A 17,796-nucleotide genomic window follows, 5' to 3' on the forward strand; every position below is an offset into this window, starting at 1 on the left:
CGACAGATGACTGGGGGAGTGGGAATCAAACCCCCAATTGGACGACCACATTAACATAACCTTTAAAAGCTCAACCCAAGAAAAATTAGGTGAGATTTTTTTTATTTATTTTTGAAGCCTTTATTTGGCCTTTTAACAAAATGTAAAAAAAAAAAAAAAAAAAGAAGTATATTTACAGATTATTTTCGATATGTCAAATTATTATAGTGCAAAAAGTGTCCACCAGGGGGCAGACGACAGGGTTTTGAGCTAAGTTTTTACCATAAAGTGATACAAAAGGGCTAAAGTTATTTCTACTGAGTACTTGGTTAGATCTCCCAAATACTTCGAGTGTGTCTCAAACCGCGCACTTACATGAGTGCACTGGAAGGTAGTGTGTAGTGCGCACTAAGCACTACCTTCTGTAGTGCACACTATGTGGGTTAGGGTCCTGCACTTACCGGTAGTGACGTACCAGCTTAGCAGCACCGCTCTGTTAATATACTTTTTTTTCTTCCAAAATCCCGTTAACATACGTGTTTGCATGTCATCATACTTTTATGCTATTAAATGCCTTTTAAAAGGCCTCACTAGTGAAACAAAGAACCGTGGCCTCCACTGTATTAATCTATCTCAGTTGATAATAGAAACCATCAGCACACGTTCATCTGTCTTTGCATGTCTCCCCCATACTTGTTAGTATAAAGTGCAATTTAAAACACTAAAAAACAGCTTTTAAATAAGCAAAGATATCTTAACTGAATTAAAGTACTTTACATTATACATCTGTTTTCATTGGTGTTTACACCGATACGTTCACGTCTGCAACAGGAAACCGATTTTACTAGAAACCATCATTTAAAATATGAAATGCAGTAATGAAGACGCTAAAACAGGGATGCAGAAAACATTTTATTTAAACTTTTTATTAAAACATTTCTCTCTTGCTGCCTCCTCTTCTCCACAGCAGCGTCCTGGCCCGCAGGTGGTAAATGCCTCAGTGCCACTGCTGGCCCGGTAGTTTGATGCCACAGTGACCTACGGTGACCACAGAATGGCAGTTTATATAAAAGCAAACATTATTATGTACTTTATGGGTACTTTGCAGATGCTTATCTAAAGTGATGTACAATCAGCTACAGCTTAGTCAGCGTTACCATGGAAACGGACCGGTTCTCTAACCAGCGGTGTTTCCTAATTAGTTTTCAGATCAAGGACCATTTCGTTTACGCCAGAGACCCCACAGTGCTTAATCTGGAGGTTCAACTATCATGAATAAACATACGGAACCTATAGTATTAATCATTTTTAACACTTATAGCCCATCTACATCCGCGAAATCGTCTATAAAACTGCTAACATTTACGTTGCTAACTCTACTGCAGCCTCCAACAAATGATCAGATCCAAAACTGTCATCAGGGATAGAAGAGATAAGAAGCATGCTGCAGTTTATATTAATATTATGATCAAATATCTTCATACTTACAACAGTAGAAAATACCCTCCGCCTGCATTGGTACCGCTGAGTCGGTGGCTGCCAGCTCTAAAAAACTGGTTGAAAGTTCCTCCCCTTCCGCTACGTCAGCAAGATGGCGTCCGTTTAGTGCGTGTAGTGTCCATCGTTTTGCACTAGATTTTTGGCCGAGTTTAGGGCAGCATCCGGGTACTTTCAGTGCAGAGTTTTTACTGAAATTTCTGTGTCAGCGCACTAAGCACTTAAATGTAGTGTTCGAAGTATAGAAGTGCGCGGATTGGGACAGACCCTTAGCTTTACATGCAGGTAAACAAGAGAACCTTCTGAGCCACGAGCTAGCCAAGGTAGCCAGGCCAGGACCCAGTTGAAGGGGTCTCTGAAGGTCCAGAATAATTCACTGGAGAGCTAGCTTGCTTGTGCTTGAGTTCTGAGCTGGACAACCTCTCAGCTAGCTCTCTAAGGAGGAAGATGGAATCTCTGAAACTGCAGGAGCCTAAACTTAACCAAGCTAGCTTTCTCTTAAGAGTTACAGTAAACCTTGCTCATTGTGCTGAACTCAGCCCAAAAACAGGCAGCTTGATGTGTTTCACATCCTCATCAGCTGAGATGTTGTGTTCAGAAGATGCTTCTTCTTGATTAGTTTACATTCTGACCTTGGTGTCATCCTCATATCTGAACCAGTGGTTCGGTGTCATTCCCTTCTGTGTAGTCACTTCTGTATTTGTATTGTTTTTGTTCTTCTGGGGTACTGGGGCTCCTTTCTGTGTTGTCTTATTTTGCTGCAGCTAAATTACCTGTACAAGATCAGCTCTGTGGTGATTTCCCATTTTGTATGTCAGGTAAAGGTTATTTCATGCCACACAGAGAAAGTAAGTTAGTGTCAGTGTTTTGTGTGTCTCATAAAGAAGTCAGTCTGAGCAGGGGTGAAAGGCTTCCTGCTGGATTTTAATATATCCCTCCTGATAGAAGAGCAGCTTTTCAGTCGTGTGTGTGACAGAAGCAGCATCAGAGAACTCATTTAGACTTTATTGAACGGGACGGAGTCGAGTCTCAGCGATCAATCTGACACCTCAGAGGTGCTGTGAGCTCTGACTGAAAGCTGGTGGAGTCCCAGCCATCCATACTCATCACCTCCATCATTTTACTTCATCCCACTACCACAGAGTGACACCAGAGGCCTACGAACCTGGAAAGTCATCAGGTCAGTTCAAACAGTTTGAAGGACTGTAAAGAGGAGTTCATGAATCTAAGAGCAGTTCAAACTTTTCTTTTGTCCATTCTGAATCCAAGATTTCGGCTTCGAAACTTCTTATTTCCGTTTTCATTATGCTCAGATATGGATCTAGCTTGTCACTCCAAACTTCCAACATTCACCTTCCAGCATCCACCATCCCTCTAACATCCATCCAAAGTCTTCCATGGACTCTGATGTCCTTCATACTACCACATCTTTCTCTGATAACAGCCTGGATGATCTTTCTCATCATCAGAACATAAAAGCAGACCTCAGTTTTCCTCAAAAGCAGCTACGTTGTGGACTCCTTTGCCCACAAGACATGTGTCCACTGTCCTTCTGTCCATCTGAGATGAACTGATGCTCAGAGAACTCAGTGCTGCTTCCCAGCAGAGTTTATGTAAGTCTTCCTCCTTATGTAATCTAGTTTTAGGTTCTGGTTCTGGATCCAGTGATGGACTTTGTTGAGTGAAAAGGGTTCTCCAAGGTCCACCTGAGTCCATGTGTCTGTACTGATCATTGTGTCATGACAGTTTTTACTGCAGTGCTGCCTGAGGGCTGGACGGTCCTGACCATCCAGCTGTGGTTTCTGTCCTTCACCTAAAGACGCTTAGCCCTTTCACACCTTCAGGGCTCCATGCCAGTGTGGGTTCCCAAATGCAATTTTGAACCCAATTGACCCATTCAGACTTAAAAAAAGTTGTTTCGTCGGTTCTCAAGCGGTTCTTTTCTAACCATGACATCATCAATGGATGGATTAGCCTGAATGACAGACCACATAATCAATAAGCTTTAGAAAGGGAAGAAGGAATACTGCAACACTAAGAAGACTTGGATAAAAGTGGAGCTGGACATGGTTTTACATGTCCATCTCTCAAACTGCTGAACTTGTGACATGTGATTGTCCATCAAATCAGGAATTAGGGGTGCAGAATTCAGCCAGAACTGAAGAATCTGACCGAGTACCACCTCCATCCCCTGGGTCTTCCACAAATAAAGACAGACTGTTGCCTCCATACAGGATGAAAGCTCATAAATAATTATCTGCCATTATACTTTTGCAATTACTTCCACTGAGTAAAGTCCTCCCACTTTTTTCCAAACTGTTTTGAACGCAGGCTGATTTAGCAGAAAGCGCCACGGTTCTGAGACTGTCTGAAAGCACTGACTAAGGTTCCCCCAGGTTTCCTGAATCTTTTCTCAGTATTCTGCTCTGCAGAAGCTGAAAGTCCAAAGTTCTTTACAATCTGTCATTGAAAAATATATGTTAAACGTATTGATGATTCTCTGAAGGAGTTTGAACTAAAATGTTGAACCCATCCTTCTTAGAAAGACCAAACCTTTGGTGGATGCTGTTTTCATACCCGACCCTGACACCCTCACCAGTAACATGTAACTGCTCATGTAAATCTAACATAGACAGTCTATTTGTTTGGATTATAACCCCAAATTTAAATAATCTAGCAAACAATGGTTATAATATGTATGTTCAAATAACTCTGGGTCATAATAAACATATTTTACCTATAAATAACCAGTTGGATTCAGGTAACGTGAATCCAGACTGTCTGCTTGTAGATGGGGGAGGTTAGACCTGCTGGGCCCGACTTGGCCTCCTCGCTGTGGTTTTCATTTACTCACCGTTATGCTAATGAAGTTTGTCTCAGGGGGATTCGCACCACCACGGTTTTACCAGATTTCTCCAGCGAGGGTTGTTGGAGATGTGATTCAGGAGTCTCAAGGGAAATAAGAGTGTGAGCTGCTGCTTCAGGCAAAGTAATATCCTCAGCCTGTTAGACGGAGCAATAATGTGCACAGGGTCCAGCTCAGCTGAGGGACGCCGCCCCCCCGAGGACTCACAGCAACGCTAAGGGAGAGTCTGCTGGCGTTTATGAGGCTACTGTCAGCAAGCGATCAGATGGTGGCCTGCAGCAGAGGCTCATGGGACGGTTTTATCTGAAGAACAGTCAGGTTAACGGCTCTGTGAGGCATTCAGACTCACCTGAGCATTAAAACAACACATCAGCATGCTAACATGCACCATGACATGTATAAACCACATATGAGGCTAAATATACTGAATATGTTAATGAGCTTATTCTGAAATGAGAGAATTAGTAATAAATACAGAAAAAGCATTAAATGCACTTAGAAAACTAAAAAAAAAACATTAGAACTGCATAATGTGGGATTTTTTCAATGGACTTGAAATCAGCAGCTTAATTGTTCAGAGGTCAAACATCCTGTAAGTGTTTTTCAGGTTGAGTTCTTCAGCCTGACAGACACATTAATGACTGCTCTCGGGGGTAAATGAAGCGTTGTTTGGAGGTATCTGAGTGTTGTTCCAGCAGCTGATGACTGCGTCTCATGCTGCTTTCTGCTCTGCAGGCTTCAAATGATGTTTCTGAACTGCATTCCTATTAAGTTTAAAAGCCTTTTTTCATTATGCTGCTCTTCTCCTCTCTGCTGTCACACCCTCCTCCTCCTCCCTGCAGAAAGGGAAACACCAGGATCAGATAAGACGAGAGGCTCAATTGCATAAAATCTCATCTATGGAGGAACTGTGTCTGCAGGAGTCACACTGTGTCCCTACTGCCCCCTGATGGTACATATTTGTCCAGCAGCTTCATCATGAGCTTCAGTTCTGGTTTTCTCTGAATTAATCATCTATTCTTTGTTTTATATTTATTTTGTATTTGTTTTGTCCTGTTCTCCACCAGCAGCTGAAACGCAGAGCTTTAAACAGAACCTGCAGAACTAATGAAAAGCGTTTTTACCAACATTACAGAGGGAAACAATGTAGTTCACAGTCTGACCTGATGGGGGCAGCGTTGACTTTTCAGACAAATCAGTTCAAGCCAGTTCATAATAAATAACGGTCTAAAGGAAAACCCGACAGAACAGCATTGTCTACCCGTTCCATAACATCCCAGCCTTGAAAATATGTGTTTCTGACTCATTTTGAAGGCACAGTGAGGTTTATTGCTGGAGCCATTGTTGCCCTGCAGCATCCTGAGGCAGAAGAACCACACTTAACAACTTTTTTCCCCTCGGGATGCTGCATCACTTTACAACACTGCATAACATGCTAGCAACCAGATACCAACATGCCGGCCGTTTCAAAACGCACAATGGCTAATTCAGCAAAGAAATCCAAGAGGACATCATTGGAATATGAGATGATAAGACAGAGAGAAAGGGACAGAGCCAGAGATAAGACAAGAGTCAACATTGGACGGACTTCTACTGGCTGGAAAGATCTCAGAGAAGAGACAGGGTGAAGACTGATGCTAAAATAGCTGTTGTTTGGGATGTGTTGCTGAGGAAATTGGCCAAAGTTTAGTAGTGCTTCGTTAAACATCAAAATGATGGTGCAGTGGAGTGTTCTGAACCATAATGACGACGTTCAGAGACACAATGAAGTTGCAGCTGCTCATCTCTTCATTTCACTGCAACTTCTGCTTCCAAAAAGCCACACAACCCCTAATATTTCCTTACTTTAAAGTTGCTTTGGAAAGAATAAAGGATGAAATTGTCTGAGAGTAACATTTTTATGTGTTAGACGCCAGAGTGACTGTTATGATTCATCTTTTCAGACTGGAAATGAAAAACAGCCACAAAACACACACCATTTATAAGTGATCAAGTTCTGCATTGACTCTCAAAAGACAACTGTCACCGTATTTATTGTGATGCTTTTCTGTTCTATTCTACAGTCATTTAGCAGACGCTTTGCTCCAACGTGACTATCTTTTGAAGGTGGTTAGGCAGTAGCGTTAAGGGTCTTGCCTAAGGACCCATCTGTAAGGTTTTATTATTTGTCTATTGAGGGATTCAAACTCAGGTCTCCCACAAGAAAAACATATTTTCAAAGATCCACAAATGTTTTATATTTCTTAGTACATATTCTAAATGAATGAGCTTTTTTTTTTTATCTTTATTTACATGATAAATCACACATTTTTCTGGGGGCATCTCACCTGTCTGGGTTTGTTTTTTCACAGCAGTCTGAGTTTGCAGGTATGCTTGTAACTGGATTTAAATGGAAGGTTTTTGTTTTCCTTCTGTGAATAAATGTCATTGTGTTGAAGGTTTGCAGGCTTCATCTGATGCTACAACCAGAAGTTTGTTTATCTCAAAGACCTGAGCGTTAAGGAAAAAGATGGAACCAGGTCTGTTTGTGTGTGTGTGTGTGTGTGTGTGTGTGTGTGTGTGTGTGTGTGTGTGTGTGTGTGTGTGTGTGTGTGTGTGTGTGTGTGTGTGTGTGTGTGTGTGTGTACAGCGGGTTAAAGAGCAGAGGATGATGGATTTGATCTCATTACAAGTAAGATGCTGGGCTTTAATTTCCTCTGTGTGCTTCATCTTTATTAACGTCAGAGCGGTCGATGATCAGAGGAAGAAACCAGGTCAGCTCACATTCAGTCTGGTCTGAAGGAGCTCAGGACGGTCCGGGTTTGGTTCAGGACTCACTGCTGGTGTGTGAATCCAGCTGGTTCTGATATTTTAGTCTTTTAGGGGTCTGATCTCCAGGTATGTTTACACGGGTGTAAATTCTCAGCATCACAACGTTTTTCATCTTACCATCAACTTGTTTCCTCCTGGAGTTCTTTGTTTATTTATTTTTTATTTAACCTTTATTTAACCAGGTAAAAATGTTTTGAGAACCAGTTCTCATTTGCAAACATTTGTGCTGCGTCTGCTGCAACATTTAGTTTCAGTTCTGTTTCTGGAACTGCAGCCGAGGATTTAAGATTACATCAATCATCATGAGACACATTCAGCCTGAATTTTACACTTTTTATCAGACAGAAGTGAAATCTGGATTTTGATTAATTTTCTTTGTGTTACTCTGGTTTCAGAAAAAATTTGTCCTTTCAACAATGTACAGTAAAATCTAGTTGTGCATTTAAAAGAACGTAATGAAGTTTATCTTCTTTTTTGCTTGTATTTATGTATTATTTTATTATGTTTATTCATTTATTTATGTTTAAGTTTGCCACTCAGAGCCACGTGGGGGGTTTTCTCTGTCTGGTGGTGCTTCAAATCAGCTTAATGGCATGCAGAGGAGATGACATTTCCTAAGACTCTCTGATCCTGCTGAACAATTCAACATCAGCCTGAAATCAAACAGGAAAGAGCTACCTCGATGCTGGGAACGTGTGTGTCACGTCAAATAAAGTCGCCTTTATCTTTAGGATATTTTAAACCAACCAAGGTTAACCAGAGAGCAACACAGGACAACAATACAATACGCAAAAGTGGAAGTTCTGGTTCTGTCCTCCTCCAGCTGCAGATGGGTTGATAAATGAAGATCCTGGTCTCCACGTTCTCCCTGTGTATGTATGGGTTCTCTCCTGGTTCTCTAGCTTCCTCACTTTCCAAAAATGTGCATATTGGTTAAACTGGATGACAATGAGGATGAATGTGAGATTACATACTTGTTTGTCTCTGTGAGGGACTGGTGGCACATCGAGGCTGCACCCTTCCCCTCAGCCAATGGTCATCTTTCAATGTTTCATTAAACCTTCACTAAATAAGGTTCCAGCATCATCTCCTTGTTCCTTGCAGATTGTCCAATCAGCACCAGTCTGTGACTCCTTCTCTTTAGCCCAGTTTAACCTGGTTTTAACTGTTAGTGATGAATTACATTTAATTTCCAGCTTTCTTTCAGTTTCTTCATCAACTTCTGTTTCTGTTAATTTGTTTTTCGTTTCTTTGGTTGGATATCGTCTATTTTCAGTCATATTGCTTTGAGTTTTCTGTGTGGTGAAAATCACTTAAACTTTTATTTGCTTTGTCATCTTCCTCGGTCCACCTGTATGTTTCCCTTTTACAACCTTCCCATTTTTTTGGACTTGCTTCAAATGTTGGCAGCTGACTGGGAACAGCCAACATCTTCTTCCATGCTCCGTGCTGAATTATTATCTTGAAGAAGCTGTTTCCTCTCTGTTTGGGACCACATTCAGTTCTGATGCTGCTGGAGGGAAACATCTAAAAAATCCCTGCCATAAAGTCCAGGAATCCTTCTGGTATTTGACCCTGTTGTTTCCAGCATGGTGGAAATCAAACCAAAGATAAAGAACGAAGGTTAAATACATATAAGGTATATGGTCTGTATTTACATAGCGCTTTTTACTGTACCTGGAACAATATTATATTTTATTATACATCACATTCACCCCTTCACACACACAGCCATGCAAGGCACTCAACCACAACCCATCATGAGCAATTAGGGGTTCGGTGTCTTGCCCAAGGACACCTCGACATGAACTCGATTTGGCCGAGGATCGAACTGGCAACTTTCAGGTTATAAGACGACTGCTCTACCTTGCTGAGCCACGCCGCGCCATATCAAGCATTAATGCGTGTTTTATTTTAATACAAATTCTACATGTGTCTATGACCACCAGAGGGAGCCATTCAACACATTTCTGCAAGTTTAGTTCTAAACACAGATGTCTTTATTATTTTTTAAAACATTTTATTCAATTTTTATTTTCGTATTATTTAATTTTGCCTCCAGAACACTAATTTATAAATCATTTATTTGCATCACCACACTTTTGTAACACGATCCGTCTCACAGAGAACAGATTTTGAAGAAACACGAAGCTATTTCAGGAAATGTTCAGTCCTGCTGGCCATCAGTTGGAAATCACACTGAGGTGGCAAATCACTGAAGGGTTGAAGCAGCCACACACACACACACACACAGAGGTCACACAGGGCTGACACACATCCGCCTCACTGCTGAGGCTGCCCAGGTGGGGTCAGAGGTCAGGTTCAGGCTCAGAGCTGTGAGTGATGGAGGGGGTGGTGCTTCAGACGAGTAAACAAACATGAACAGAATCAGGGCTGTGTGAGGATGATGAAGGCAGAGAAGAGGCAGAAAGCAGGAACAGTAGAGATGACTGAAGGAAATCAATGAGCTCAATGGCTCTTTAATTTTTCTCAAATAACTCATTTCTGAGGAAGAGGAGAGCGGAGAAGCAATCAATCCCCCACCCCGACATCTGATTAGTTTTTCATGTGATTAACTGAGAAGAAATGCTCAGCTACCGGAAAGAGGCCCCGAGGAAGACCCAGGACACGCTGGACGGATTACATCTCTCGGCTGGCCTGGGAACGCCTCGGGATCACTCGGGATGAGCTGGTGAATATGGCCGGGGAGAGGGAAGCCTGGGTTTCACTGCTTAGGCAGCTGCTCCCGCAACCTGACTCCGGATAAGCGGCAGAAATGGACGGACGGACGGACGGACGGACGGACAGAAGGAAGGAAGGAAGGAAGGAAGGAAGGAAGGAAGGAAGGAAGGAAGGAAGGAAGGAAGGAAGGAAGGAAGGAAGGAAATGCTCAGCTACTGAAGGACAGGTGAATGTTTCCCGATGCACCAGAGAACAGTTTTACTTGGTGTGAATGTGATTACAAAAAATTATTTACGTTTATTTAAAGAGGTGGTTTTATGTACATTTTTGATGGTGCAGTGATTAAATCAGTGTTTCTCAATCCTGGTCCTCGGAGACCACTACCCTGCATGTGTTAGAGGTTTCCTTCTTTGACACACCTGACTCAAATGAATGGCTCATTAGCAGGCTTACAAAGAGCTTGACAAGCAGTTTAATTAATCTGAATCAGATGTGTTGGAGTTGGACAGAACTAAAACATGCAGGGCAGTGGTCCCCGAGGGCCAGGATTGAGAAACACTGGATTAAATAATAATAATTATTAAATAATCACATTTGAAGGAGATAGAAGCTTTTCAGGATTTTGGAAAAACATTTTAAAGAACCAAAATATTTCGTTTTGTATTTCATTGCCCTCAAACTCAGGATGTGAATGCGTGAAAAATAAAGTCTTCAAATCCAAACAAACTCATCGTCTGCTTTATTAGCTCCACCTGTTCAACTGCTTGTTAACACAAATGTCTGACCAGCCAATCACACAGCAGCATGTAGTCACGTAGACATGGTGAAGATGACTTCCTGAAGTTCAAACTGAGCATCAGAATGAGGAAGAAAGAGGATTTACGTGACTCTGAACGTGGCATGGTTGTTGAGTATTTACCGGGATTTTCAGACACAAGCATCTCTAGGGTTTACAGAGAATGGTCTGAAGAAGAGAAAATATCCAGTGAGCAGCAGTTGTCTGGACCAGAATGTTTTCTTGTTGTCAGAGGTCAGATGAGAATGGGCTGACTGGTTGGAAATAGAAAGACAACAGGAAGTCGAATCAGCACTGGTTCCAACCAAGGTCTGCAGAACAGCATCTCTGAACACACAACACATCCAACCTTGAAGCAGGTGGACCAGGATGCAGCAGAAGACACACCGGGTGCCTCCTGTCAGCTAAGAACAGGAAACTGAGGCTACAATTCACACACACTCACCAACACTGGACAGAAGATGGAGAAACGTTGCCGGTCTGATGAGTCTCAGTTTTTGTGGAAAAGACATAAAAACATGGTGATGTTGCTGACCATGTCCATCCCTTTATGACCACAGTGGAGCATCTTCTGATGCTACTTCCAGCAGGATAATGCGCCATGTCTCAAAGCTCAGATCATCTCCACCTGCTTTCTAGAACATGACGATGAGTTCACTGGACTCCAACGTCCTCCACAGCCACCAGATCTCAGTCTGGTAGAGCAGCTTTGGGATGTGGTGGAACGGGAGATTCTCATCATGGATGTGTAGCAACTGTGTGAAGCTATCATGTCAATAAGGAGCAAAATCTCTGAGGAAGGTTTCCACAACTTTGTTCCAACCTGGTACCAGTAAGGTGGACCTGATGAAGGTGTCTGTGTGTATGAATCATTTTAATGAAATATATAATAATTTTGTCTCATCTAATGTCTCGTATTTTAAGTAAGAAACATCAAACCATTAAAAGACTGCCACTGAGTATTTTCTTCTAAGTTTATTTATCTTTAAATGACATTCAAAGAGTGAAAGTCTAACATTTTTGTGTCCACTGTGATTTTTAGCTAACTGATACTAGATGAGCTCTGAGGTTTGTCAGAGTTTAGATGCTGGTGTCTGTTGATTGGCTGGAGCTTCAGTGATCGGTGTGGGTCGACCCCACAGCCGGAGGCGACTGATTCCTCCGTCTGGAGCGATGGTGAGACGGATGTGACTGATAGGACGGCTCAGAGTCAGGTCCATCTGGCTGTAGTGATGCCTGTGATGAGAACGGAGCTGCAGCAGAGAGAGGAAAATGGTGATGAGGAAGCTTGTCAGGAAGCTTCAAATTATAAAGTTACAGATGATGGAAACCTACTTTCTGAGGGGGGAGAAGGACCTCCCATTTCACAGAACTCCACCTGGTTCTGAAGCACTGAGCCTCCTGTTCAGGGCTCAGGAGGCAGGCTTCGATCCGGCAGGAGTCTGGGAAGTTACCTGGAAGGATGAACATCAGACGGAAAGTGAGTTTGAATTTAGAGAAAAAGAAGAAGAGCAGACAAGATGTGTCTCCACCTTTGAAGTGGTTGGTGTCGACCTCAATGCTGCTGATCAGTCCTAAATGACCAAGACGAAACACCGCCCACTCCCAACCGGGAACCTGCAGGATCCCACGCCGGTCCGCCTGTAAGACAACCGGCAGAAAAATATTTAACCCAGAAATGACCAGGTCGGCCATTAAAACTGTTTGTCCATGCATGTGGACGGTGAGAATGTTTTATGGAAACAGGAAAGTTCTGGAAGTTTACATTTTACAATAAGGGAAGGCAGAAAACGAGGAGAATTTATCCTAAATGTGGTGTGGGGACACTGTTGGACGATAAGAACAGTTTTAAGAAATTTATTACATCTTTGAAATTGAGATTTTCTTGATCAATTTTGTAATGGAAGAAAATGACGTGAGGGGACCAAACTACTGGAAATAAAGACACTTTGGACATTGTCCTGTCCACAACATGTGCATGTTACAGACTGAAGGGATCTACAGAGAAATTGTGCCACCTAGTGGTGATTGTGCAGCAGAAGGAGAAATTGAAGGTGCCAAAGTTTCTAGATTCTAGAAAATTCTAGACTGAAACGATTCTGCCAAAAAAAAATAAAAATATAGCAAACAGAAAACCAAAGACTGAGGACATGTTTAATTTATAAATACAGGAACTTTATTATATGTTTAAACTTTTTAAAATAAATCAAAAGAGGAGCTTATTTTTTAAGGCGAAAATAAAAGAATTTTTAGGAAACAATTTTTGAAATTTTGGAATGAACATTCGAAAATGTGTTTTTGTGACTTTTCCAATTAAACATTTTTGGTTATTTGCAGTGAATTTGGTCAATAAAGAAGATTTTTCAAATTAAATGAGGACATTTACAAAAGATGGAAGAGTTTGGAAGAAAAAAGTTGAGATTTAGAATAAAATATGATGACATTTATTATAAATTACGGTTTTTTTTAGGGAAGTCTAGAAAAATGACATTCAGGAAACTACTGATAACTGTCTATTTAAACTAAATTATTTTGTTTTTTCCCTCATTACTACCTGTTAATGTTAAACATTAAATTTCTGTAGCCTTTACTTCATGTTTTCTTGTAAAACTGATTTCCTGCTGCACCGCAGGTAGCTTCCTGTCTTCAGGTTTCACCTGTGTTGGTGATTTACTCAGACCTGGTTGTTGTTAACTGATCAGCATTGCAAGTATTTAAAGTTCTTCAGTTTTAACCAGTTCATCGTTGTTTACGTAGCTTCAGATCTTATCTGCCTCTGATCAGATGTTTGTTTTCTTATTTGTGGACTGTCGGCCTCACAGCACCTTTTAAAAATGGTTTGGTTTTAAAAGTTTGGTTTGCTCCTCATCATCCTGTCCCTCCTGATCTTCAGCATCTTCCAAGAACAACCTACAGTACATGACACTTAATGTGAGTTTGTGTTTAAACCTTCAGTTTTTTGGGTCGGTCCAGTCTGCGGGCCGTTTCCCATCCGTCAGCCATGTTGGCAGCTCGGCCAAGACCTGCAAACGCATCACACCAGAGAAACCAGTTCACCCAGAGTCAGATCAGTCAGCAGAACTCTCTGTAAGAAGAACATCCACCATCTTTCAGTACTCAGGTTTTATGTATCAGGACATTATCATGAAAATATCCTGCTCCTAACCAGGTGTTACAGTTCAGTAACATGAACACCACACTGTGTGGAAAACTACATCCACGGGAATGAAGACGGTAAGTAAAAACATCAGATCTGAAACTGGATTTTCTTCACAACTGAATTATTCTTGACATGAACAAATTTAAATGACACAAATGGTTTGAGCTGATTTGAACCAATCATGTTGCGTGGATGTCCAAAGTGGGCGTCGCTGTAACCGAGGCATACTCCCCCATTGGTCAGAGCCAGCAGGTCAACGTTCTCATTGGTGGAGATGGAGGACCAGTCCCTCTGGCCAATGCCATACACCCGCAGTCTGGCCATGCCTCCATCTGAGGACACACAAACCACGTGTTGCATGCTATCATTTCAGTGTGTGTGTGTGTGTGTGTGTGTGTGTGGTTACCTGGGTACATGTTGAGGCGCAAGTGTGTGACCCTACTATTAAAGTGGACCTTGAAGTAGTTGTGGCAGCAGTCTGAGTATCCAGGCTGCAGCTGCGACACACACACCAGCTCTGGCCACGCCTCCGAACCAAGCTGTCAATCAAACTTCACATCAGTGCTCTGTCAACCACCCATCATGTTACCATGGTGACCAACTTATTGACTGTAGGTTCCCTGCAACCAGAATTAAGTCAACATCCTGCAGTCACCGTTACCTTGGCGACAGCAGCCATCTGACTCTCAGAAGCGGACATCCCGGTCCGGTCTCCTTCCAGGGTCAAGGAGGGCATCGGATCTGGTTGGAAACAGGACGAGTTTTATAGCTCTACCAACCCTAAAGCTGGTTTAATACAGAAGTAAACACTGATGATGATAAAACAGAGCTGATGGTACCCAGACAGCTGGCCTGAATAGAGATGTAAGGTGAGTGGTTTCCTGTGAAGAAAGACGTGTCGACATCGAAGCCGTAAATCAGCCCAGGAACTCCCAGCTGGATGATGCACCAGTCATGACCTTAAGCAAAATATTAGACGAATAAACATCAGAATCAAATCTGCTTTTTGTTCATACTGAAGTTTCCCTATTCTACCTGTACTGTGAGAGCTCTCCAGCCCGTAAAAGACAGTTCTTGACTTTCTTTCTCTTTCTTTCTCTTTCTTTCTCTTTCTGGCTGGCTGGCTGGCTGGTTTTTCAGTCTCTAGATCCTGCTGGGCAGCAACATCTCCACAAATTTGCATAACAGATGTCACTGCTCCATCAGACGGGTCTAGAACGCAGAGTGTTGAGGGCAGAAAGTTACATAGTGCATCTTTAAGAAAGATGATCTTTGGTTAATCTTGTAGGAGGTAAAAAAAACAATAATTAACTGTCACAAGGAGATCAGTGGTAGATATGTTGGTTTAAGCTGATTTAAGGCATATTCACCAGTTATGGAGCTCCTCAGGGCTCTGTGCTTGGACCGATACTTTATATACTTCCATTAGATAACATGAAGCCAGCATTTTAATTATCATACAAGCATAATTTAGTTGTTATAATAGAAAGTTTTCAATCTTTGTACTTTTTTTAAAGAGTCTGATGTGGCCAACAACATGGTTTGGATCTACTCCTTCCTGGCCTAAGCTTGCACATCATTCTTAAAGAAAATGTAGACAAATTTCAGTGTTTAATTCTTGTTTCTTTTACCTGATGTTTCATTTGAAAAAAGTTTCAGTCAGTATCTGTCTGTACCACGAAAGTCCTACAGGAGGCTAAAATCTGTCAACATTTCACTATCGTGTGTTTTAGTTCAACTGGTAAGACTGGCATGAACTTGGACTCTGACCAGGAATTCTCTTCCTCCTCGTCTCCCATCCATCCATCCATTTTCCGAACTCTGTGAAGGCAGAAGCGATGAACTGTGGCGGCTCTCTCTGTACAAACACATGTTAAAATGTCACAAAATTCAGCTTTACACTTCTTGTCATGTCCATTGTGAGAACTTCACATTTTTATTCCCATGTTGTTCCTGCAATTTCCTGCCTGTTCTTGTGTTCTTGTTTTTTGTTGTAGTTGTTGTTGTTGTTTGTTTTTCTCCCCATCTGTGCAGATGTTCTATCTGACCGGGTGCAAGTTTGACCTCATGTTTTAATAAACTTTGGATTTTCTACACTCAGTCAATGCTTGTAGGTTTCTGTGTAACGTGAGCAGCGTTGGACATGATAAGGTCCTTGAATGCGCTTAAACTTTATGTGTGAGATGGTTTTAAATATGTACAGGGAGGTGCCGTTAATTCAGAGCTGACAGTCAGAAATTTGATCATCACCTGTGTTGCTGGTATAATAAAATTTGTACCTTCAGCAGGTTTTTGGCAGGAGCAAACCACTCGTCTGTTGCAAAAATAACCTGCAAGCACAACAGGAAACAGATTATAATATAGAAAGCAGCTTATATTAAGAATTTAATGTTTTACTGATCACCATTTCTTTTCATGTCACAGGTTACCAATTCTGATTTTTATATTTCTTACAAGTTCTGCATGGCAATCAGAGCCGAAAAACTCAAAGCAAATATAAATAGATTTTAGCTCTGCCAAGTAAAACGTACTGTTTGTTGGTTTTTCATCATTTTCTCTGCTCTCAGTGTCTGTGGTGATTTAGAGTTCACACGGGTCGCATGTGTTAATGTTTGCATGAACTTTTACTCCCATCAGAGCTTTTCAACCCTAAGCTGTAAAATGAGGAAACAGTTCCTAAAACATTCAGGGGAAAATTAAAATAATGAGCAGTTCTATGAGAAAACCACTGAAGGTGCTTTTTGAAATATAAGCTGTGGTTAAATCTTTTTCTGTGCTTAAACGTTTTGGGTGTATAAAGAGACTATACCAACTGGATAAATTAAGTCACTGTACTCTAGTGATGGGAAATCAGGACTCCTTTATTTGTTTTTGTTATAAACAACAGATTATCATCATTAGCTTTAGAATAAAATGAGCTTATAAATCATTAGCAGAAGATTTTTAACATTTTTAATCAACTTCTTGTTGGTGTTTATTCTTGAATTTTTACCATGGAAAGCTGGAAATTTGTCAGAATCCAACATCACAAAAACTAGTAAATAACACTGAAACATTACAGGTTTAACAATCAAACAATTAAAGTCCTTATGGACCCAATATGTGACAAGCAGGGTTCAGGGAGGGCCGGTGCCACCCTGACAGCAGGGTTAGTCCCGCCTGTGTTTTTCCACATTTCAGAGACTCAGCAACAAAGAAAGAAGAGCAGAAAGAAAGAAAAGCAGGATGGAATTAAATAACAGTGAAATGAACTAAGTGAATTGTTCTTTAAACTTTCTTTTTCACTGAGATGAGTCTCTCATCTTACCCTCTACTTTTGGATTTGCTGGTATCATACGGGATTTAATGGCAGAGATCCACAGCTGAAATTAAATCTGCTTAAATCACATTTAGTTAATGAATAATTATTCTTTCAGTCTGCAGCGTTGCCTCACCTTCCCACCGACCGTCTCACAGGCCAGATCATTAAACTGCAAGAAGTCTGGCTCTGCTTCAGTCCTTCCCGTCATCCTCCTCTCAGCCATCCTGAAATCTTAAAGAGTAAAGAGAAAGTTGGAAGAAGCCGCTCGTCCACCTGAAGTTACGCTGAAACTCTCGGACTGATTGCAGTCTGCAGGACAAAGTTCAGCAGCTGTTTGTTCAGACTGAGTCCATGTACACAGGTTAACACACACTCATTACATCTGAACACAAACTCCAAACACACACACAGCAGATACACACCGCGCAGTAAAATACACTATACAATACACATACATAAAATTAAAGGTTTAATGGTGACTATAATGAATTTAATTAGAAATGTGTGGAAATAAATCTGCCTGAGCCATCTCTACTGCTTATTCTGGGTATGTAATCCCGACAGTATGTATTTGTTATGGCATTATTTTAACAGTTTAAACCAGGGGTAGGCAAGTTCGGTCCTAGAGAGCCACAATCCTGCAGGTTTTCCAAATTTCCCTGCTCCAGCACACCTGACTTAAACTATTGAATCATTGTGCAGAT

At 41.4% G+C, this 17,796-nt stretch overlaps 1 protein-coding gene across 2 annotated transcripts; it reads right to left on the minus strand.

Moving 5' to 3' along the window:
• Nucleotides 1-11,591: 11,591 nt before the first annotated feature.
• On the minus strand, nt 11,592-17,406 carry allc (allantoicase). 2 transcript variants are annotated; one of them, XM_041975555.1, is made up of 11 exons: nt 17,226-17,406; nt 16,071-16,121; nt 15,562-15,649; nt 14,631-14,750; nt 14,453-14,532; nt 14,198-14,330; nt 13,968-14,123; nt 13,581-13,654; nt 12,164-12,272; nt 11,967-12,085; nt 11,592-11,884 (listed from the first exon to the last, which is right to left on the minus strand). In XM_041975555.1, the coding sequence occupies exons 1-11, from the start codon at nt 17,313-17,315 to the stop codon at nt 11,705-11,707; spliced, it is 1,200 nt and encodes a 399-aa protein (XP_041831489.1). In that variant the 5' UTR covers nt 17,316-17,406; the 3' UTR covers nt 11,592-11,704. The 2 variants fall into 2 exon arrangements, with proteins under 2 accessions (XP_041831489.1, XP_041831490.1); XM_041975556.1 differs by having other exon boundaries at nt 15,562-15,612; nt 17,226-17,249.
• Between the last annotated feature and the right edge of the window lie 390 nt (nt 17,407-17,796).

Source organism: Melanotaenia boesemani, chromosome 22, assembly GCF_017639745.1.
Source record: "Melanotaenia boesemani isolate fMelBoe1 chromosome 22, fMelBoe1.pri, whole genome shotgun sequence".
Classification (NCBI taxonomy): domain Eukaryota; kingdom Metazoa; phylum Chordata; class Actinopteri; order Atheriniformes; family Melanotaeniidae; genus Melanotaenia; species Melanotaenia boesemani.

Excerpts from the sequence above, each read along its gene's own strand:
- allc (XM_041975555.1), bottom strand. The coding sequence starts at position 17,315 with ATGGCTGAGAGGAGGATGACGGGAAGGACTGAAGCAGAGCCAGACTTC. Across the intron at positions 12,273-13,580 it reads ACCGACCCAAAAAACTGAAG|GCGGACCGGCGTGGGATCCT; the intron begins GTTTAAACACAA and ends GTTGTCTTACAG. Across the intron at positions 12,086-12,163 it reads CGACACCAACCACTTCAAAG|GTAACTTCCCAGACTCCTGC; the intron begins GTGGAGACACAT and ends TCATCCTTCCAG.